Raw genomic sequence first — 23,216 nt, forward strand, 5'->3', positions numbered from 1 at the left:
TGCTTAAAAAAATAGGGCCAGTGTTTTCTATATGGAAAGTCAATTTAAATTGGGAAAGAGAGCAAGGGTCTGCAAGCTGTCTGTTGCTGGTTGTGTTCCAAACTGGTGCACTGCAGATTTCCTACTACTTTTGCTGATAAGGGTTTTTGCATGGCCATACTTTTTATTTTACTTGGGGTAGGGCACAGCATACAATACCCCAATGCCATTTTGTGCATACTTCCACATGCTACCCCAAAAGCTCTTCCCTTGCAGCCCTTACTGATCGGGAGAGGGGTGAAATTAACAAGAGTTCTGTTAGCTTCCTCTTCTAGCCCAAGTGACAGGAAGACCAGGAGACCTGTGTCCAAAAGTACAGTAGCCTGGTTAGATGGTGGACAGACCTGGGAAAAAAACGGAGGGAACACTCATGATGTGCTTTATGAACTCTCTCCTGCTTCAGCCTATGTAACTTCCTATGCCCCATTGACCTGACAGCTCAACTGTTTTTAGACACAGGTCTCCTGGTCTTCTATGCCGGTGACCTATCACTTGGACACTTTGAAAGATGGTGAAAGCCTCTTTCCCAGGCCGCTGTCTATGTTTGCCCAAGCCTGGCCCATCACCCTTTAAGGGGAGTGATTGGTGGTGGTTTTCCTTCTGGCTGTTGTTCCAAAGAAATCTAGGGGAATCCACCAATGTCTGACCTTAAGCTGTCTCGCAGTAAAGGTTTAAGGGCAGGACATTTGTAAGCCTTGTACCTGAGGCAGATTTAGCTTGCTGTTGGGGCAGTACAAATCAAACTGACCTATTTTTCTGCTGACTCAAGGACCGGAGGCATGCACGGGCACATTAATGTGTTTGTGTGGCACTGACCAAATGGTGCATATGTATGTGAGAAAGAACTGCAGTATAACAGAGAAAACATGTGTGAATGGAATATGTATGTGTGGGAAACACTTTGAGGAGCCATTGCCTACAATTTGGACTGCAGCTGTATTTCTTGGCAGTCATCGTATGTGAGATGGGCAGCAAAGAAATTTAATAAATATATAAGTAAATAAATTTCAACAAATAGATTCTTCCATTTACATAGATAGCATGGAAACCAATGGTTCAAGAAACAGAAACGGGAGGAAAGTTGGAGAAAATGGTGGACATGGGCAATAAGTATATTGATTGGCTACTTTCCTTCCATTGCCTTCCATCTCCACCTGAAGAAGAAGCAGAATATGATTATGGTATTTTGGTGTCACTTGGAGGCAGTTCATCCTTTCTTCTAACAATTTTTTCCTTCTGCACTGAATCCTTACTCAGCATAATACCAGAAACTGGGCCAAATCATTACAGCTGCCACACAGCTTTTCATACTTTCATTTTCTTAGGAATATGCTTTGTTGTAAACCAGGCTTTCACAGACACACAGTGCCTATTAGTAATTCCCAACAGATGAAAAAGAGCTCTGATTCAGGGCCAAAGTACATGTGATAGGATGTTAAATTCATCCACCTCTTGCATCTAGGCAGACCAGACCAGGAAATCAACTCCACAGGAAGGCTAAAACTACTTTTACTGAGATGGACTATAAAAACAGAATCTTGCAGGTCTGACTGTGCTGAACCTCCTCTTCCTTCTTATACCCCAGTGAGTTGGGGAGGCGTATGCCTGAACTGCTTCCAAATTTTGTTCAGGACTTAAAACATGTTTCAGCCTCTTTTGCCTAGGTAACGGTTCCTACATATTCCCACCAAGATCAACTTCCTTACTCTCTACACCTACAGATATTTAGCATTTATTCATAGTCTGGCATTTATTATGCTACTGATGAGCTTTTCTAATCTTAAGCTCTCCTAGTAGAAAGTTAAAAGGACACCAAGGAAGAATAACAGCTTTTTTTTACTGATGAGTTTTGCTGCTTCCTACATTTCAGATTCTGAAGGGAGAGATCAAGGCTTTTTACATGATACCCTTTCAATTTCCTCTTTCTTTTAAAGCTTCTGTGCTTTTCCACTTTTCTGTTTTGCTATTTTAAGGATGGGCTTTATCTTTTGGCAGGATTTGTGTAGGAATTACAGTATGTCTCTGAATTTTACATATAAGAATGCGACTGATATACTGTAAAATAAGGACATCAGAAGAAAGGATTTTGCCATGATGATTCTCTACTTGTATGTTTTATCCAGTTTCTTGAAAAAGAAATACAGTATCTTAACCTAAATTGAATTAGAATTAACTTTTATTTTTCTTTGGTTTTACTGTTACCTTACCTTCTGGAGGTATATAAATACATATACTGTGATCTATTCCTGGAGCAAATAAACAAAAACACTTTTTAAAAACCTAATGTTCATGGAAAACTTTCTAAAGGTCCAAGAAACAATGGCTAAAACCCAAATAAAACAAGCACCAAGCAGGACTTGCTAATAGGGCTACACCTCTAACTGCATCTTGGGGAAAAACAAAAACAATCCTTCTGAATGTCCAAATGTGGGACATGTTTATATTAGCCCAATGGGACACACATCTCAAAGTCAGTTGTCAAAACCAATAAAACAAATGCATTACAATGAATTGATGTTTAATCCACCCACCCACCCCACTTCAAGGTGACATATTCTGTTACATTGCATGGTGGGACCTGGTAGGTTATTCTTCAGTGAGGAGATAGGCTAATAAAATGTGAAAAAACTGATTAAATTAGTTTATGCATTTATCTCTCTTGCCTTTTTAAAAAGCCATTTCAGGTGAAAGTGCAGACAGCCTACAGAATTTTTCCCCACTGTACAGTGCTGTAAGGAATCTAAGTTTAAGCAGATGCACTCAGCTTCTCTAAAATGTAATGTAGCTACATGACACAGGTAGCGACAAAGGTAACAGAGTTGGGTAATTCTAAAGGGTTAAGGAAGCTTGGAAGCAAAATAAACTAAGCAAGACCATTGTATAACATATTCAAGAACATGAATTTAGTACCAATAGAACAGAATATATATACCTCAGGGTTGAACTGTGGAGTTCTTGGTGTTCTCTGAGCTTGGTTGTTTGCTTGCAGATATTTCATTACCCAACTAGGCAACCTCATCAGTGAGAGTCACTAATGATGTTACTTAGTTGGTTAATGAAATTTTTGCAAGCAAACAACCAAGCTCAGAGAGAACCAAGACCTCCACGTGAATGTAGTAGATAGGTAAGATGAAACAAGATTAAAAAAAAAAACATGAATGGACATGGAAGTTTGGATAAAAAGAAAAAAGAAAGAAACATATAATTGTATGGAAGTTATTTTGTACAAGACAAATAATGCTTTTCAATCAATGGGTCACCTTCTTGTGGTTTGTCATAGCTTTCCTATCTTGTTTTCCCATTCCCCTTCAACCTTTAACATTTTTTCTTTATTGCTCCTGGGTTGGCTTTGATTAGAATAATTCAGAAACTGAATAAAAGAAATGTCAGTCACTGGATGTTTATTTCACCCTTTTTTTTTCATATTATTTCCAGGCACTTCTTACTTAGCTTTAGCACCTTGCAAAGCAAATTGTCTGTTTTAAGGCTGATGCTATTAAATGTTGCTTTCATTTAGAGGAGGGGGAAGGACAGAATCATTTGTTTTAAGATTATTGGATTTCAACCAAATGGATGGCATAACATTTTTTGGTCACTTATATTCCTTAGATGTTTTATACATTCAGAAGCAGAACGATCAGTTTTTTGAAGTTAGACTATGTACAAAGTACTCTGTCCAAGAAGCGGTGAGCTTTTTACTGCTGAAATCTCATCACAGAACCACCATAGAAGGAAAAGGCAGTAGGAGCATTGCATGACTGAATTCTTTCAACTCATGTATACTGTATGTGGTTACTGAAGATATTTATGTTTTGAAAACTAGGTGCAATTGTTAAAGGAAATTGTTGCCTTCTAGATATTATTCTGAAGCTTTCATGCAGATTGCGGCTTTATTTTTCTGAACTCTTCCTCTTCTAAGTAAAATTAGTTTGTAAAAGAGTATGCTTTTATGAAGTGTCAGAAATGTAACTAATATATTTAATTATATAAAATTAGATATCTTTTTGTTTTAGCAAGTGAAGTAGGATTTATTCTGTTCTAGTTTCTTCCTTCATCTTTTTTTTTCTTTTCTCCTCTGCCTCCTTCCTGATTTGCTATATTTAGAGAAGAAGCCCAGACCAGTACCAACGTAAGTTTAGGAGATGTTTAATGTAGCAATATTATAACCATTCTTGCGAAGTTCTTTGTTTTTAAGTGTTTATGGTTCATGTGCTGTAAATAAGGATGGCCAGTTAGATATTCAGTGTCCTTCACATTTATCTGTAATTTCCAAATATTTCATACTTCCTCTTAGAATGAAATGCAAAGATCTCCCTTGAATACGAAAGAAGTTTCCACAATTAGATGTACATGTGATCCACCTAGTAGTACACACAAAGTTAATCTTACTGGGTTTTTTGCAACAGTTGTACTTAACCTTATGTCTGCAGAGGTTTTGGGTCTATAAATCCCAGAATGTCCAATTGTTGATCCTGTTGATTGGAGATTATGGAATTGCAATCTCCATGCATCTAGAAGGCACCAAGTTGGGAAGACTAATTGGGAGGCTGGCTGGTAGCACAAGTATTTCTCTAGTGCTTTGAAGGGTTATATCAGAAAAAACAAGCTATTTGGTAAAGCAGGATTTCAGACAAAAAGAAGACAGGTTCAATCAGACTTTTAGGTTTCCATCTTAGAGAACTACATTTTAATTAAATGAGAGATACGCAACATCTTCATCCAAATTCATTTCTAGAGAGCCAATCCTTTCAACAGATCAAAAATCCAACTCAGTCATGATTTATATTCTGGTTTTTAGAACTTGTGGAACTATTTCTTATGCTTCTATATCTAATGGAATTGATAGTTTGTAGAATTAATATTTTGTACTGGAGGAAAAATATGGTTGATGCTAGGCAGTGCATGAGACCCATTAGCAGTTTTGAGTTCAACATCCCAAATCCTGCAGTTATGATTTTCTTAAATAGTATTCTGGTAAATTTTATTTCAGCTAAATTGTTATACAAGCAAATCTTTCCAAAAACATCTCTTCCCTTTACTTTTGAAATATTTTTCTCTGGAACTTACATGCTTTTCTTTCTCTTTGTAACATCCACAAAGGTTGACTGCACCTAAGATCCCAGAGGGTGAGAAAGTAGACTTTGATGTGAGTGTTGCTGGTTCTTCCAATGAATCCCTTGTCTTACCAGTCTAAATTTTAGCCAAGAAAGTGGTTTCTAGCTCAGTATGAAAAATATTTCTCATTTCCATAACCATGAGAAGAAATAACTGATTAGGGTTCTAATGAATAAGAATATGTAAAGTTTTTCTGTGGGAAGATCTATATCATCCCAATGATCATACCTGGTATCATGGAACATTGGTTCCTCTCCTTTCCTTCCCCAGGACATTCAAAAGAAGAGGCAGAATAAAGACTTGATTGAGCTTCAAGCCTTGATTGATAATCACTTTGAAGGCCGGAAGAAAGAAGAAGAAGAACTTATGGCCCTTAAAGAGAGAATTGTAAGTTTTCCTGAAGTAGTCAACTATGGTAAGGTCTTCACCAAAAGGATAGACCATGAAGACAAATTTAATGTTAATGGACCCAATGATATTTTTTGATGAACATAAATTGAGAGAAAAAAGAGAATTTTTATGAGTAGCCATGTCTTCCTCTAAGTGTCTATATGTCCGTTTCATACAGCTTGAAAGGATAGTATATAATTCTTACACTAATGGAGTTACTGATCATTTGGGACATAAGAAAAGTAGTTCTTGTAGTGCCCTCTCAAATCTGCATTCATTTGCTTTATAGATGTTAGCTAACTTTGTTGGTTTTGACTCAGATGCATCTGAGTTGAGGTGTTTTATCAATGTATCAGCTTAAGAACAGTTTTCTGATCTTAATACTGATCACAATTTAATCTGTTTGGACTGTTCATCCAAAGCCTTTTGTTCTAGCCAGCTGCAGGAATATCATTCTAATCAAATTACTGCCTTTTCTCTTTTTATGCACAATGCACAGGAGAAGCGTAGAACTGAGAGGGCTGATCAACAAAGAATCCGAGCTGAGAAAGAAAAGGAGCGTCAGGCCAGACTTGCTGTGAGTCTATCTGCAGCTTCTTCTCATTGCTATCTCATTGTCCTGGATGTAGAATGATCTGTTCAGAACTGTGGTTATTACTTTTGGCTTCATCTTACCCCTTCCCAAAATATTATGTCCAAGACTCAAATTGTCTGTTCTGCTTTTGTGAGTCCCAGGTATGAAGCAGAGTTTGTTCCTACTTTCTGTTTCACAGGAGGAAAAGGCAAGAAGAGAGGAAGAAGAAGCCAAGAGAAGGGCTGAAGATGATATGAAGAAGAAGAAAGCTCTGACCTCTATGGGTGCCACATACAGCAGCTATTTGGCTAAGGTAAATCTACTAATGGGCAGAGAAAATCAGAATGTGATCAGGGATGAACCCTGCTGATCTGAAAATTATCCAAGTGTTTCTGGTGTGAAAGGTGAAAGGTCACCTGTGCAAACAACGAGTCATGTCTGACCCTTTGGGGGGATGACGCTTTCGCGACGTTTTCTTGGCAGACTATAGAGCGGGGTTTTTGCCATTGCCTTCCCCAGTCGTCACCTTCCCCAGCAAGCTGGGTACTCGTTTTACTGACCTCAGAAGGATGGGAGGCTGAGTTGACCTGAGCCGGCTACCCGAGACTCCAGCTTCCGCTGGGATCGAACTCAGGTCATGGGGAGAGTTTTCGGTTGCAATACTGCCACCTACCACTCTGCGCCACATGAGGCTCTTCAAGTGTTTCTAGGAATTCTTTAATTCTACAATGGCAAAATCTTTCACTTTCAAGAAGAGACCAACGAGGTTCACCACATGAAGGAACTGCTAGTCTCTGTTTTAAGGTTTTTTCTTTTTTAAAGTAGGATAGAGATCCCCCACCCCTGCAAAAAAAGGAATTTATACAGAAGTTGCTGTTCCAGATTTTTCATCTGGAGCTCACCTATGTAAGACAATTTCTGTGGAAGAAAGTTGTGGGGAAGACTGCAATGAAGCGAACCGCTCGTGATAAAGAGCTCTTCCAATATCACTGTTGGTTCCATTTGTGATTCACTCCCGATACAGTTTAAAGCAAACTTGCTATTCCTACGTTATCACCCAACCCAACCCAACCCAACCCAACCCAACCCAACCCATATTCTTTATTACTGGTCAGAGACCCAGACTAAATAAGACTTACCAAAAAAAGCATACAGAATACAGTTACAAAATGGAACATACAAAATAAAATAAGGCATGCAAGATAAAAATGTACAATCATGCTTGTGCTGTTTTGCTATCAGCACTATGCGTGGTTTACAAGTCACAAAACCAAACTTTGCAACAGTGAGAGTTAGTCTGGCAGCCTTATCTGCCAGTAAAAATCGAACATTAAATTTCCTCAGTCTGTCCCAAAAATAGGGTCAGAAGAGACGTCAGTAACTCTTTATGTATGTCTCAATAGAAGTTACAATACAACAGAATGTGAGTTTGTGTTTCAGGATTACCATCTTTACAAGGGCAGAGCCTTTCCACATATGGAATTTTATGAAATGTATCTCTTCATCTCATTATTCATGGCTTCCAGGTGTGTTTACTCTGAGCTAACCAATAGTTCTCAGAACTCAGTGCTGCCTGGCTGCTTCAGTCTTTCTGTTTCACACTTGCCATTCCTTTGAGTTTACTTCCCCTCCCGGAGAGATTCCAGTGCCTTGCAAGTTAACAAACTCTTCCTTGGTGGAAGAAGCAAAAAAGCCTTTAGTTTACCCCAGGGCTATTCTAGCAAACCCTGTGAAATGAGCAATCCCAGCAAATCCCGAGAAGCAAAACTGCATTTGAGGCTTTTCCCTGAGCTGAGTGAGATGGAGCTAGGAGGCAAGGGGTAGTAAGCGGTCTGTCCCATGAGGAAGCCAAGGCCCACAAACCCAGGATGACCAAGGTGGGATGCAGTTTTATCTGTGAAGAACGAGGGGAGGAAGCTGTTTTTCAAAGAATGGCAAGGAAGGAGACTTTTTGGAACCTTGCAACAGGTTATGACTCATTTGTTTGTTACTGTGTGTGGCTGGGTTCAAGACCTCCCAGAGCTTAGATCTAATGGTTCTTCAGCCATGAGGGACAATTCTTATGGCTGTGTAGAGCATTTCCTGCAATGAATCAGAAAGGCATGCAAAGTAGGCATGTTGGCAAATTCTTGGAAACAATTACTTTAGCACAGACTTTGCTATGCCAGATTACAGCCCTCCTCACCCCCAGTTGCTACGTCTAGTGCATTGATGGAGGATGACATAAATTGTGATCTAGCACTTTTACAGTTGAGGATTGCTGCTATAGTATGTGCCAAGTTTTGACTTTCTTTGTCATTTCCTTCAGTGGGATGCATTCACTGATAATCTTTAATTTTTTTCTTTACAGGCAGATCAAAAGAGAGGAAAGAAACAAACTGCAAGGGAACTGAAGAAGAAAATTTTGGCAGACAGACGCAAACCTCTGAATATTGACCACCTTGGTGAAGACAAGCTGAGGTAAAAAAAATATTTTTCTCCCCAGCAAGTACTGCATAGGGATGCGGTGGCGCTGTGGGTTAAACCGCTGAGCTGCTGAGCTTGCCGATCGGAAGGTCGGCGGTTCGAATCCGCATTACGGGGTGAGCTCTCATTGCTAGTCTCAGTTCCTGCCAACCTAGCAGTTCGAAAACATGCAAATGTGAGTAGATTAATAGGTACCGCTTCGGCGGGCAGGAACGGCGTTCCATGTAGTCATGCCGGCCACATGACCACGGACGGGTCTACGGACAAATGCCAGCTCTTCGGCTTTGAAACGGAGATGAGCACTGCCTCCTAGAGTCGGACATGACTGGACTTAATGTCAAGGGAAACCTTTACCTTTACCTTTAAGTACTGCATACAAGATTGAGTTTGTGTGTGTCATGAGTAAGGATGGCGAGCAGGGGGCTCCCACCCAGACTGTCAAGCGCATGCGTAGCACTGAGGAACTGTTCAGCCATTCAAAGAGACACAGATCGGGACCGCCTTAACCTTTGGGGTTTATATGGCTGGGTTTTCCCACGCTTCCTCAGTTTGTTAGGATTCTTGTTAAGTACTACTAATAAATATTAGAGACCAAGTCATTGTCTCAGTGTGTTTCCTGGTAATCAGGACAGTGTGGAATTGAAGAAATCAAATTTGTTTAGTACTTTTTGAAGTATTAAAGTAGGGCTTTATAGGAAGTGATACTTAAGAAAACAACATTCTCCTGTAATAACAATACAGAGAATTTTTTATTCCTTTCACAATGGTGGAATCTGATTATTTAATCCTGATGAACAGTATCAAATTAGATTTAACATTAATATATAACATTTAACGTTAATGTATAATGTATAAATAATCAATATAGTTAAAAAAATAATAGATTAAATTATAACTTCTGCCTGCAGTTGCAACATTAGTAAATCCTATGAAGAATATAAGACTCCTTAAAACTACAGCTTAATTAAAAGTCTACAATGGGCAGCAGATAGGGCCTCTTATTTAAACGACATATAAAATAAAAATTGGAATCATGCCTGGGATGCAAAATGGGAATGTTGATGACCATCTCATTTCTAAGAATAAAATCAACAAAACAGTATTCTTTAAATATGGAAGAAACTGGTTGAACAGGTTTTAATCTCATGATAGTAAAAACATGGAAATAGTAGTGCTTCAGGTAAATTTATGAAAAAATTATTAAAGATAAGATGTACAAGCATATAGAAAGCCAAGACATGTTTACTGAACATGGCTTTTGTAAAGAGAAATCCTTTCGCATATTTTTTATTATTATTCCTGTTAATACATGTATGGTTATGGTTCTCAAAAGGGCACATGACATATTCCTGAATAAGATTAGCAGTTACGAGGTAAGAGAAGAAGTCCTGTTATGGAGAGACAATTGACCAATGAACAGAAAGCAGGGAATAAGAATAAATGAACAAGTATTTCAAAGGGGAAAAGTAAAGAATAAGTTTCCCCCAAGTACCTGTTCTGGGCTCGACATTTCAGTTTGTTCCTTAAGAATCCAGAGATAGAACAAGTAATGAAGTGGTCAAGCTCTCTGTTGATATTTAGGTGTTCAATAATCATTCTTTGTTTTATCTCCTTCATAAATACATAGGGACAAAGCCAAAGAATTGTGGGATTGGCTATATAACCTGGAGACGGAAAAATTTGAGTATTTAGAGAAGATCAAGAGACAAAAATATGATGTGAGTAGAAAAAGAAATCTCAGCTATAATTTTTGTTTATTTCCAGGGTAAAATTGGTTTTACTCCTAAGGGAGACCTGGGCTGAAGACCATAAAAGCCCATATACAATTCTGAATGTTTATCAACAAAATTTAAATTTTACCCCAGAGTGATACTTCTCAATTATACATCCAGGGTGGGTTTCTGCTTTCCACTTAAATATTTTCTCATGATATTCCTGAAAATAGTATGAAATAACTTTGTCATATTAATGAATGTGCCTGTCTTTCTTTTTGAAGTATCTTCATAAAACAGATGGCTTATTTATGGTTTTATACCCCATAACAGAAGCCAAGCAAGGGAGCTAACAATCTGTACAAATCCATAAGCAGTGTCAGCACTGCACTGAAATATCTATGAGACCGATACTGAACCTACGTCTGAATCGCCAGCCTCTATTAACTCTCCAGCCTTACCTTCATGTAGGCAGAACATTCTCTTCTGTTGTCTTGAGAATGCTTCAAGATAGTCACCATTTTTAAAAAGGGCATATATTATACACTCTTCATATTGAGTGGAAGAAAATACTCCAAATTTGTCTACAAACTGTGAGCATGGTTACAGCCACTCTGCCTATGTTTTAATTCTGTTATTGTGGATGGAGCCAAATAATTTGCCATCCAATTGCACACTTTGTTGCTCATAGGTAATGGTACATACTTTACCTCTGCATGCAGGGAACACAAAAGGTCAAGCCTAGGAATAAAGGAGAACTGGTGGATTGTGCAGATGTGCAGAAAATGACCTGTTATTTCTCTGCCATGCTTGGAATTTGATTTTGAAAATAAGGAAGAATAAGGCATCCCTCTTAGAACAGTTGCCTTCTTTTATAATGTTAAGATAATCCTTTGAAACGCACTCACAAGACAATGAGAGACTTTTGAGAGTGTTAAAATGTGAATGTTTTTTTTTCTGAGTACAAGTTGCAAAAAATTCAATTTGTTAAGAACCCCAAAGCCAATAATGATCTTAATCTCTCTTAGATTTTATCACTACGTTGCAGGGTGCAGGCACTGGCCAGGTTGTAAGTACAATGAGTTCACCCGGTGATATAAGCAGCAAAAGATGTTTATATGCATGAGTCTCCTTGCATGTTGGAGTCCGGGAACTCCAAATTCACATAGACAGACAACAGGCTGGCATTCAATTCCTGGCTTAGAAAACAAGAAATAGCCACGTTTCTTCCTCTTTCTTTCTCATCAGCCTTTATTGTATTAATTCAGAGTAAGCTGAAATAGCTGAATAGAGGTTCAATGTGGTATTCTGTGGATCAGCCTTCCCCAGCCTGATATGTTGGCTTTCAACTCCCAAAATCCAGCAAGTGCAGCCAGTTGGAAAGATTGTGGTCAGTCTTCTAAATCACTGTTTCTCAACCTTGGCAACTTTAAGATATGTGGATTTCAACTCCCAGAATTCCCTGGCTAAAGTTGGGAAACATTGTTCTAAATGAAGGCAGGAAAATGGAAACAAAAGTGATACCAGCAGAGAAATCAATTCCTGAGGGTGACCTATCCATGCAATTGTTATCTTAGTTTTCTGCTTCATAGAGTGAATGCAGTGCCATAGAAAAATAATTTCTATAGACCAAACTATCAGGAGTCAGTCTGAGCTGGGGGGAATATAAAAATACCAGTAATAATAAGCAAATCAGTTCTGTACCATCAGGGCTGCAATCTTTAAATTATTCATGGTAATTTCCCACATGTTTGAAAAGAAGAAAAGAAAAGAAAAAGAAAGTAAGAAAGATCAGCTAGCACCTCAGAAGGGCCTTTGGTTTGCTTATATTTATACAAAATCCACAACAGAGTGGATGAGAGCCAGAAAACTTGAACTATCAGAGGCTAAGTCTTTTCAGATTTGTCTTGCAAATTTGGAGAAATCTGCTGGGGTATGTCAGAGATATGGAAACGGTGCCAGAAGTTGTTGAATGACAATTCCCGTTATCCCTGACAATTGAGTATATTAGCTGCAGTTGATTGGAACTGGCATCAAACAACAACCAAGGAAGGCTGAACTGAGAGATGGATCTTGATTCACATTTGATCCACCAATGCAACTCCTATATTTTTTATTTTAAAAAAGAGTTGTGGAATTAAAAAGAAAATTGCTATTGCCCTAAGAACAGTTGAGCTATAGCAGGGATAGCAAGGAAAGTTCATAAGAAGGCAAAATAAAAGAAGCACTGCTTTTAGAGCTATTTCTTGCCCATCTTTGTTGCCCAGGAATCCAAGTGCCAGGCCTATTGTCTTTGTCTTACTTCACACGTAGAAAAGAAGGTAAGTCATAAGCACCAATACTAGCCTGGGAAACAAAGCTCCTTAATCAAACACCTGGTTAGGAGGAAGACTCAATATTAGTGCCCTCAATTCCACAAGGCACATGTTCAAAATCTACAAGTAAGTGAGTAAGTATATTGGGCAGCTGAGCTTTCTTTTTCATGTTGTCCTGTTGCTTCCAATGTTGGAGTCTCTTGTTTCTGCTGGTCATGGAAGAAAGCCCCACCCTGTGAACCCAAGATGGTGAACAAGACACCTTATGGTTTGAGTATTGTGAATTTACAGTACATGAAATTGTATTGCTGCAAAATTTAATGTTAGAACTGCTTAGAACAGTGTTTGTCAACCTTGGCAACTCTAAGATGGGTGGACTGCAACTCCCAGAATGGCTTAGAAGAATGACAGAAAAAAACTATGCTCAGTTGGTCAGCTGTCTCTTAAGATGAAAGCAGCGTGTTTACTGCATAGCAAACAAAGTAATGGAAATATTAAGGAAGATGCTGTAAACAATGGTAAAATTTCAAACTTTTTTTTTCAGCTCCTCTTTATTTCCTTGAGTCGGAAATTGTATTTTGATTTCTGTTATAATTAAAGCACTTCACCTCATCAAACTGTAACTGCCAAAAACCTGGAAAATGATTTTTAAATTTCCAGCATGCATTCTGGTCTCTCTTCCCTACTACCTGGATCAAGCCCAGAAACACCAAAAATAAATATTAATTTTCCTAATCCATTGTTTGAACCAGAATTTACATGATTCTACCTTCTACTTATAAAAAAGGTAATCTTATTAATTCATTTATATGAGTTTACCTTTTACCATATATTCTTGTTCATTGGAGGCCTTGGTTCCTGTTACCATTTATGTTATGAAAATAGCACGTTAATAAGATTTCTGCCAATTCATTTCTCTTTTTCATTCTCAAAAAAAAAAAAAAAAAAAGAATTCTATCTTAGCTACAACACAGCAGGTCTTCCTGGCAGGGGAAGGGCTATAATGGAAGACAGTTGTAATGGCAAGGAGGTTTAAGTGGCATGCCCATTTTCCCCTGCCCTTTCCTGTATAAAATGGCACCTCTTATAATGTGTGTGCATAGTATAGCTAGTTAAAGCTTTAGCTTTCTCAAAATACTCAGGCCTCAATAACTCTCTTTCCTCTACTTCAGTTGGTCATTTTTTCATGCAGTTTAACTTGAGACTGTTAATTCTTTCTTTTAGAAGTACTTTGCCAAGACCAGGCAGCTGACAGGGATGGGAGGATGGATGGGCTGGTATATCTTGCACGAACTTTTGTTAACTACTAGGCAAGAAGTATAAACAACAAATGCACATAATCAGGAGGATGAGTTTGCAATAGAACATTATATAAGCTTTCAGAAACCTGGAACTTAATACAAAAAGGCAGAGATAACCTTTATCTTAACATGGACTAGGGTTCAACACCTCAAGAAGGAAAAACAGATGACTGATCCTTGGCAGTTATTCAAAAGTTAGAGTTTAATGCAAGCTACTGATAAAGTATGCCACCAAACCATCTCCAGGAATTGTGTTATTTTTTACCTCCTATGTTTTGTGAAAGCATAAAAGATGACAAACAACTTAAGCATTTTGAACCTCAGCATAGACCTACCCAGGAAAGATGCTATACACTAGCTGGAATAAATCTGGGGGATATCCATAATTGCCTTGGATGAGGATGAGGGGTTCCCAGCTACTGAAGAGATGTGAGATTTTCTCCTGTTTTTCTATTCCTCTTATTGCCTTGCCTGTACATATTTCCTGCCTCTTTATGCTTTGCAGTCAAAATTATTCTTCTGCCATGCCTTGCTGAATAAATTCTTTCAGCTTTGACTTCATTGGGGTGTTTATTCTTGAATCCACCAACCGCTGCCCACATTTTATTGTGGCAAAACAGCTGGTAAAACCCTCTCTCCGCAAGGGGAAGCAGGCCATTTTTAAAAACCTAAGTCATATTTGTTTGCAGATTACCACCTTCAGAAATCGGATTGATCAGGCCCAGAAACAGTGAGTACACACTCCTTTTCCAGTCTGAAGACTGGACTACCCACCTGTTTGCAGTAGTCATTTCAGTCTCCTTACCATCGTTTTCTTATTGGAAGGGAATGAAGTGGAAAAGCACAATGGCTAAAGCCCACTCTTTCCTTTCCTTTAAAAAATATAGTGGTGAAACTGAAATAAATCCATAACCACCCCCACAACGAACCCTCTCCTTTTCCAACAATCTCAGTGAGGCTCACCTGCTAATATGCTCTTCCCTGTGTTGGCGTGGAAAGCATACTTTCTGAGATTGTAAGGAACAGGACTTAATCACACTAATGCTCAAATTTGCCACTGCCACATGGACATTATGTGGCATGGCCAGTGGGTTCTTTTAATGCATCATATAATCTTATTTCCTCTCCTTGCCTAATTCAAAGTCTTTCCTGCTTGGTTTGCTCCATAGTTTCATTGCTGCATGTGTCCATTCAGAAGCCTAATGCTCCAGAGATAAAGCCGGTGGCAACAGTAACCCAGTGAAAGCAAGGGCTGAGAGTGGATAGTTCTGGAAGAAACGACTGTAGGGAGGGATGAACTCTCAAAACTTCCTTTCTCATAGAAGGAAGGAAAACAAGTCCTGGCTATATACAGTAGAATGCACATAATGCTAGAGGTTTTGCTTATTTGTTTCATATTATGTACATCGTTCAATGAATGGTGCTTCAGGCTCATTAATAGTCCTTAATTGGCCCTTCTAATTCATAAACAGTATCATCCTTACTGCAGAGCTGGAGGCAATCCAGATAAATCTGTGCTGTTTTCAAGGCAGGGCATGCTGGAAGTTATTTTGGATGATGTGCCATTTGTTCTTTAGAATAAGAAAGAACATAAAAAGAATACTGAACAAGAGCTGTGAATATTTGTGCTGAATCCTAGTTATGCCAAGCTCTGCACAACGATGCTAAGAAGAATGTTAAAGATGATAAGCGTCGTGAAATGATCAGGGTGCAAAGTCACACAAAGAAATAGTAAAGGGAAAAGAAACTAACAAGAATAAGGTATACTAAATCTGCCAACTGCATCAATGTGGTATTTTTATAATTGATACTTGTGGACACTACTGGCAGGACATAAATATAGGTTTGGAGTGCAAATATTGTCTATTATCTTGAGAAGACACACAACAGCCACTTGTCTCTGAGGACTAAGGCTGTTTTTAAGGGGGGAAATGTCCTATGTTAAAAGACAGGTAAAGTATTCGCTCTGTGTGTGTACGAATGCTGATGTCACTGACAGATGTTTCCATATGTGAAACTACCATTGAGAAAAGTCACCAATGTAATCACGTAAGCTTTAAGACATTCCTTTTGCTGTTACATTTCCCTATCTCTCCTGTACACTGGAAGAATCTATACTGGAAGTGTCCCAAATAACAAATAACCTAAACTCCAATTCACCAAACACCTGGCTACTAATCCAATTTAGCTTGCTGTGTAACGTATAGTACCATCCAAGGATAGACAGCATGCCATAATAGCATTGCAGCTGGAATTTGTTGCTGAGATAAGTGTATGGGTATTCTAATACCAGACTAATGTACTCATTTGGAACTTAGCAGTGCACTGAGCTCTTAATTAAGGTAAGTTCTGCATGTTTCGTATGCTGTTTCTTTTGCATGCAAAATGAAACCATTTGAAATCTTGTCAACTATAGTTGCACAATTTAAAGATGACATTTTTGTCCCATGACATTAGAAAAAATTGTTTAAGTCTAAAGGAAGTTGTACTACTTTGAAAAATAATGATTTGTGGACTATCATAGTTCATCAAAAATGTTCTGAATATGACTTACAATGTTTCAACTCTCCACCTAGTTTTCATTAATATTTAAAGTCAAATTTGGACGACTTCTGGATTCTTGGTGATTGCTCTGTCTAGAAGCTAAGGCAACCACTTTGTGGATGTTCAGACTAAATTAAAAAGTTGGCAGAGTCTAAATATAAATCATAACACTTAATAGTTTTAATGCAGAACTATAAGTGCATCTAAAATTCAAAGACAGCTCTGCCATTAAAATATGGGATTTACATTTCTGACAAGTCTGGCTAGAACTCAGGCGACTGTTCCTTTTTTAAAAAAAAATACCACATGTTGATTGTCACGAACTTGATAGGGCTTTCTGAAGTGAGATAAAATAGCTTCAGGAGCCAGATCTGAACAGATTGCCATCGGCTATTCCTTGACTAAGTGATGAGCAAAATGGATCTGATAACACACTGGCATTTCATCTACCCCAATCTAACATTAGAGTGACATGAAATGATGAGCTTGTTGCTGAAGAGGCGAGGTCAAGAACTGGAAAGGATATGGCTTTGGCAGCCTGCTTGTGTTACAGCAGCAAGACATGTTTTTCTCCTATGTGTATTACAGCAGCAAGAAGGCTGGAGCCAAGGGCAAAGTTGGAGGTCGCTGGAAGTAAAGATCTGGAAGGTGCCTGCAGGAAGATTCATCCATGGTGGCATGGCCAAACGTCACCGGCTCATCTTCCCTGTTTAACTACCAAGCCCTCTCTCTTGCCTGAACAAAACCATAGTCGCAACATCAGCCTGGATTGCCTACTACCTATTTTAAGGCTGCCCACATCTTTCAGAACCTCAGCTCTGGAATGATGACGACTCCCTGCCGACACCTATTGTCCTATGTGTGTCTTTTCCCAATTCCAGCTCTACGCTGCCACACAGATAGCAGTGTATGAATCCTTTGGTTTTGTAAATAAAGTGTAGTCAGCAATACTCTTCAGACCTGCAACTCATGTCTAGCCATTCTTTTTTCTCCATTATAATGATTCATTTACCATATCCTGGAATTTATTGGCCCTGTCAATAAAATCTGGCAAAGGACCACTGAAATAAATAAATGTATGCTAGTTTACATCCACCAGTGACTGTAAGCTATTTATGTATAACTTAAATGCTAATCCTATGCATGATGGTTCAAAAGTAAGCCCCACTGGCCTATGTGATAATGAAGAGCTCATAAGATTGCACTTGTAAAGCCAAAACAGCCCAATGGAAAAATCAGGGTAATAAAAGGGGTGAGTGGGGAGGAAGATGTCCAAGCTAAAACATTACTTTTTTGCCTTTGAGTCAGGGTTTTTTTTTCTTTTGGACTCCTGGTAATTGCTTGGAAAGTCCCTGCAGTTATCTTGGCAAGATTTCAGAAGTGGTTTCTTAATGCCTCCTTTCTAGGGCTGAGAGGGACTGGCCCAAGGTCACCCAGCTGGCTTCATGCCAAAGGTGGGATTAGAACTCATAATTTCCTGTTTTCTAGCCTGGTGCCTTCACCACTACACCACACTGGCTCTGAAACATTTCTAGTCTTTAGTTATTTACCATGCATACTCTTAAGTCCGCATCAGCTTGGCCACCTAGGACCTCTAGAGGAAGGGGGGAAAACCGCTGCACACTGTGGTTTTGCATACATAGCCTTGTGGGTTTTCTATAGACATCTGATTATACAGAGTTCTGAAAAACAACTGCAGAAGAAAATGTAAAATGTAGTGGCTATTATTCTGAGGGCAATGTGGCCATTCATTGCCTTCTCCATCTTGAAAAGGTCTAATCCCTTTTTAAAGCACTCTAAATTAATGGTTATCATACCACCTTGTGATTGCAACCCCACTGCTGGGATTGAAGAATTCCTTCTGAGCTACCCGTCATGCAGTTTTATTGCGTGACTCCCAAGTTGTATTATTAAGACACCCTACTCCCTTTACACCGTGCATAATTTTATATGCTAATCACTCACCTTCAGTACCTTCACACATCAGTAGCCCATACCCACAGTTCTCTAATATTTTTTCTTGCCTATTTCTACACAATATATACATGAACTGAGATGACCAGAATTCCAGATATGAATACATCTTAGATTTCTCTACTGGCAATACAGTATTGGAAGTTTTATTTTCAGTCTGTTTCCTAACAATCTTTTCCGATTCCTTATATGCCCAGCTATCCTCTGCAGAACTATTTCTCCACACAAAAAGACAATTCTTCAACTTAGTCAGTGTGGCCCCACAAAAGCAACCTTTGCTTCAACATTTGCACAACGCATCCACAAAGAAGTACAATGTTGACTGCATCTAACAGAGTTCCTCATTACATTCCTGGGGCAGGGAATTTCCCTACTCCACCTCTGCCCCATGTGTCAATCCCACACAATTTCAGGAGAGGGTATCTATAGAACATGTGAAATAGTTAACAAAAATATTCTGGGATGAGTAATAGCATCTGAGGTACCATGTAACAGAAATGGTCCCGAAATTGCTTCAGGTGGACTTATCAGACTGCTTGCCGCTCTATAATATCTGTATAAACTGTGAACAAAACAGTTAACAGGCTCCTTCTACTCCATGTACAATAATTGGCCAGAATCATATAAAACTTATTTCTTGCAGGAATGTTCAGGGTTTGAGTCCCTTGCATTTTCCAGTTTAAAGGATTACATAGCAACCCATGATGGGAAAGTCTTTTCCCTGAGCCACTTCCAGGTGATAATGCACTTCCTTCTCACCTGGCCAGGTAGCTTGCCATGCTCCCGTTATTCAGACAGAGAACAGACAAATTGCAATATTCATTTGTGGACATTGTTGTACTGGAAATAAACTCTGCCCACTGTGAGATTGGGATCCAGCCACCACAGTCAAGAGTATTTTGGTGAAAGATGCTCCCCCTCATTTCTGGAAACTGCTCTGGGATAGATGGGGAATATGCTTCTGCAACTTTTTATCTCATCCAATCCCATTCCAATTTCTATATCCAAGGATACGCTAAACCAAGGAAAAGGCTGCTGCTGAAAAACATACTTTTTTTCCCCCTGAATAATTACTGGAATGCATTTAATGCTGGAAAACTGATTGCTCGCATGACGCATTGTGGGTAGAATAGCTTAAATAGCTAGCTGCTGGGGAGCAAAACTGGGTTATAGCTCTGCAGTCCATGTGTGGGATTCCAGAATGCCATTCAGGGTTACAGAATGCTAGATAACATGTGGTCTTAAACTGACACAGCAGGATGCTTCATATCTTCTTAGAACTGTCCTTCAGAATAGAGGATCAAATGCATCAAGATGTGTAGAACTCTGCACTTTCACCTAGCAAGACTGAATTTTAAAAAGTCTCTTTTGGAATAGTTATCACAGTTTGGCTCCTGCTAAATGACATCCAGGAGTAGAATGTTTGCCATATTAAAGATCTGATCTTGCTAATGGTCAGGGATTATATTAGAGCTACCCTATCTGGGCTGCAAAAATCCAGATAACCAATAGACTCAACAAAAATATATAAAATCCCTTAATTCTTCACCTGGATTTCTGTAGTTGAGATAGGGTAGCCTTACTTTATACAGAATTAGTTTAGTGAAACTTCAAGTGTCTTGTAGAGTATGAATTTCCTATCCCTCCTCAAAATAAGCAGCAAAATCATATTCCTGAAAAAATTGTGACTCAGTACCCCTGTTTCTTCAATTATAAATTTGGATACATTATTTCAAATGGACGTACTCCACAGAAAACAGTTATCAGCTCAAAGCACAAGACAAACAACAACAATAATAAAGCCTTTCTTTTCTCAACTAGGCAGAACTTGCAAATTCATACCAAATATGTGAGATAAATGTCTCTACCTGCAGGGGGTAGCAGTGGGATAGACAATATTTTTTCATCTGTATGCTTAGGAAGTTTATTTACTAAGAGATCCTATAGAGATAGAAAAAGTAAAGAGCTATATACAACCTTTACAGTAGTTTCATCTTTCAGTTGAAAGTTGCCATAGGAGGCAGCATTATAAATCTTGCTGTCCCATTTCTTTGCAACAGCTATCCCACACTACCACTTGGAAAAGAAAAATATTCCAATCTGCAGTTTTGGAAAACAATGGAACAATCAAATTGATTGTTCATCAATTTATTTTAAACCCACACAAATAATCTAATTTGCTGCATTTCTTTTGTTGTCTCTGTGTGTATGATATTGTTGCCCTAGGGAAGATCTACTCACTGCACCTCTACCTAGCCATTGCACAAACATACCCTGGCAACATCTTTTTTTCTGAAATGTGCCCAGGATGTTGTCATGTTTTCATCCCCAGGCATCCCTGAGTCATTCTTAGCTCTACTACTGCTAACGTAGTTTGATTATTTATGTGCCATCAAGTCAGTGTCAACTGTTGGAGACTACATAGAGTGATTTTCTCCAGAAGGATCTGTCCCCAACCTGGTCCTTCAGGTCTTGCAATGGTGCACCCATTGCTGCTGTAATTGATTTCATCCACCTTGCTGCTGGTTGTCCTCTTTTACTCTTTCTTGCCACTTTTCCCAGCATTATAGACTTCTTCAGAGAGCTAGGTCTTTGCATTTTATTTTATTTATTTTAATTCACTTTATAGGGCTACTCATTTCACCATAGCGACTCTGGGTGGTTAACAGCATTTAAAATCATAATACAGACAACACAAAACATCAATACATATAAAAGCAAATGAGGTAAAACCAATTTACCACAAGTCAACAACTTCACGGGCTTCAACTAACAGTTGGAACCCTATGCAGAGAATATATCCAAACTGTGATAAATTGAACCCAGTCATTTCTGCATCAAGTGAGAACTCTGAATTTATTCTATGATCCATTTCTTTGTTTTCTTGGCTATCCATGGTATTCTTAGGAGTCATCTCCAACACCAAAATTCAAAAGCATCCATTTCTATTCTGCTTCTTCAAAGACCAACTTTTGTGTCACAACAAAAACCATAACTTTCATGATTCTGATCTTTGTAGGTATAGGCACATCATGGCATCTGAATATTTTTCCAAGGTTTTGTTGCTATTCCAAGTGCTAGTCTGTAGCATATTTCTTGGCTGCTGGTTCCTTTACTGTTGATAGCTGATCCTGAAAGGCAGACGCTGGCCATCACTTCAACGTCTTCATTGTAAATTTGAAGGCTGGTTGCTATGCATGTTATAATTAGTTTGATCTTCTTTATATTTAATTTTAGTCCCATTTTTTTCACTATGCTCCTAGACTTTTATTACTAAACCTTGTAGATCCTTTGCATTTTTGGCTATCAGAGTAGTGTCATCACCATAGCACTGTTTATTGAAGTTACTTCCTCCAATTTTAAAACCATGCTCATCTTCCAATCTAGCCCCCCACAATATATTATGTATTACTTTCCTTCTTATTCCCACTGCATTCAAAGTGGGTAAAATCTGTTAGATTTTCTTACTTATTACCTTTGTAATAACCAAATAACCAAATAAATAAATAAATAAACATCACATTTGACTTGGAACAGAATAGCTAAAAGGAAAAATAGCTAAAAGGAGAGCAAATTTCTGGTTAGTGTAGCTTTTTGCTGACTCATGGGTAGCCAAAGAGCACTTGAACTGAGCAGCTGGAACACTAAGGCTACCATCTCTGAGCTGCAAAATTCTGAGCCACCCATACATGGCAGAAGGGAGTTAAAAGTTTTCTGTGACTCTTTCCTGCCATCTAGTGGTCATCTCAAATTTTGCAGGTCAAGTAGCATACTTCTAGAAAAAAGTCTTTTGAAAAAAATGGTGAAATCTATGAATTTAGTGTAGCATCCTCCAAAACTGTTCTTACATTTTTATGCAGATGACACATTCAAAATGACTCTGGGTATCATACAATATTAAAAACAAATAAAACACAACAACTTATTAAAAGATGAATACTGACATAGAACAATCGGCATATCCCCACATCATATAGCGCACTCTTGAGGGCGCCATGATTCAGTTTGGTCGAAGGCTTGGGAGAAAAACCAGGTTTAAAGGGTTTTCTTGAATAAGTCCAGGGTGGGGCCCATGCAAATCTCAGGAGGAATGCTATGCCAGAGAGCAGAGCAGCTACAGAGAAGGCCTGCTTCCTGGGTCTCATGAAATGACACTGTTTTACTGATGGGACCTGGAGTATGCCCACTCTGTCCGATCAAGGAGGATCAGCAAATGCCCATAGAAAAAAACAACTGAACTCTGTGACTTCATGGAGACTTTATGTTAGGTGTTCCTAAACTTTTTGCTATCACACCTCCTTTAGTGTAATTTCAATGTACACACCTCCCCTAAAAATCCAAACACCAAAATGAACACAAAGGAACAATGAAAACAATACAATGCAATGTTGGGAAAGGTGGATTTATTGTAACAATGTAACAACTAAAAGGTTCTTCACACCTCCCCTGGACTCTGTCTGCAGCTCCCCAAGGGAGGTACACCTCACAGTTTGGGAAACCCTGCTCTCTGTAGGTGGCGCCAAGTCCCTAGAGCTGCCTTAACAGCAAAAGCTTCCTTTTCCCAAACATGCTAGCGTTGCTCTGCCTCAGAGAATTTCTTGGACAAATAAGCACAGGGTCGCAATTTATTTTCAGGGTCCTTTTGTAACAAAATAGCCCCAATGGAGGTGTCAGAAGCATCCACTTGCACTACAAAGGGGCGATCGGGATCTAGGTGCTGCAATATAGGCTCAGCTGTAAAAAGCAGTTTGAGTCTCTCAAATGCAGCCTGACAATTATCAGTCCA

General features: G+C 38.8%; 1 protein-coding gene across 1 annotated transcript; it reads left to right on the forward strand.

Moving 5' to 3' along the window:
• The first annotated feature begins 2,828 nt into the window (after nucleotides 1-2,828).
• TNNT3 (troponin T3, fast skeletal type) lies at nucleotides 2,829-17,551 on the forward strand. Its single transcript, XM_063317879.1, has 10 exons — nucleotides 2,829-2,849; nucleotides 4,065-4,168; nucleotides 5,140-5,185; nucleotides 5,425-5,541; nucleotides 6,044-6,121; nucleotides 6,318-6,431; nucleotides 8,469-8,578; nucleotides 10,212-10,302; nucleotides 11,325-11,365; nucleotides 17,045-17,551. Exons 1-10 carry the CDS (start codon nucleotides 2,829-2,831, stop codon nucleotides 17,091-17,093), a joined length of 771 nt encoding a protein of 256 aa, XP_063173949.1. The 3' UTR covers nucleotides 17,094-17,551.
• The last annotated feature ends 5,665 nt before the right edge of the window (nucleotides 17,552-23,216 follow it).

The sequence above is a fragment of the Candoia aspera genome, chromosome 1 (assembly GCF_035149785.1).
Source record: "Candoia aspera isolate rCanAsp1 chromosome 1, rCanAsp1.hap2, whole genome shotgun sequence".
Classification (NCBI taxonomy): domain Eukaryota; kingdom Metazoa; phylum Chordata; class Lepidosauria; order Squamata; family Boidae; genus Candoia; species Candoia aspera.

Excerpts from the sequence above, each read along its gene's own strand:
- TNNT3 (XM_063317879.1), top strand. The coding sequence starts at position 2,829 with ATGACACAGGTAGCGACAAAG. Across the intron at positions 5,186-5,424 it reads GTGAGAAAGTAGACTTTGAT|GACATTCAAAAGAAGAGGCA; the intron begins GTGAGTGTTGCT and ends TTCCTTCCCCAG. Across the intron at positions 6,122-6,317 it reads AGCGTCAGGCCAGACTTGCT|GAGGAAAAGGCAAGAAGAGA; the intron begins GTGAGTCTATCT and ends TCTGTTTCACAG.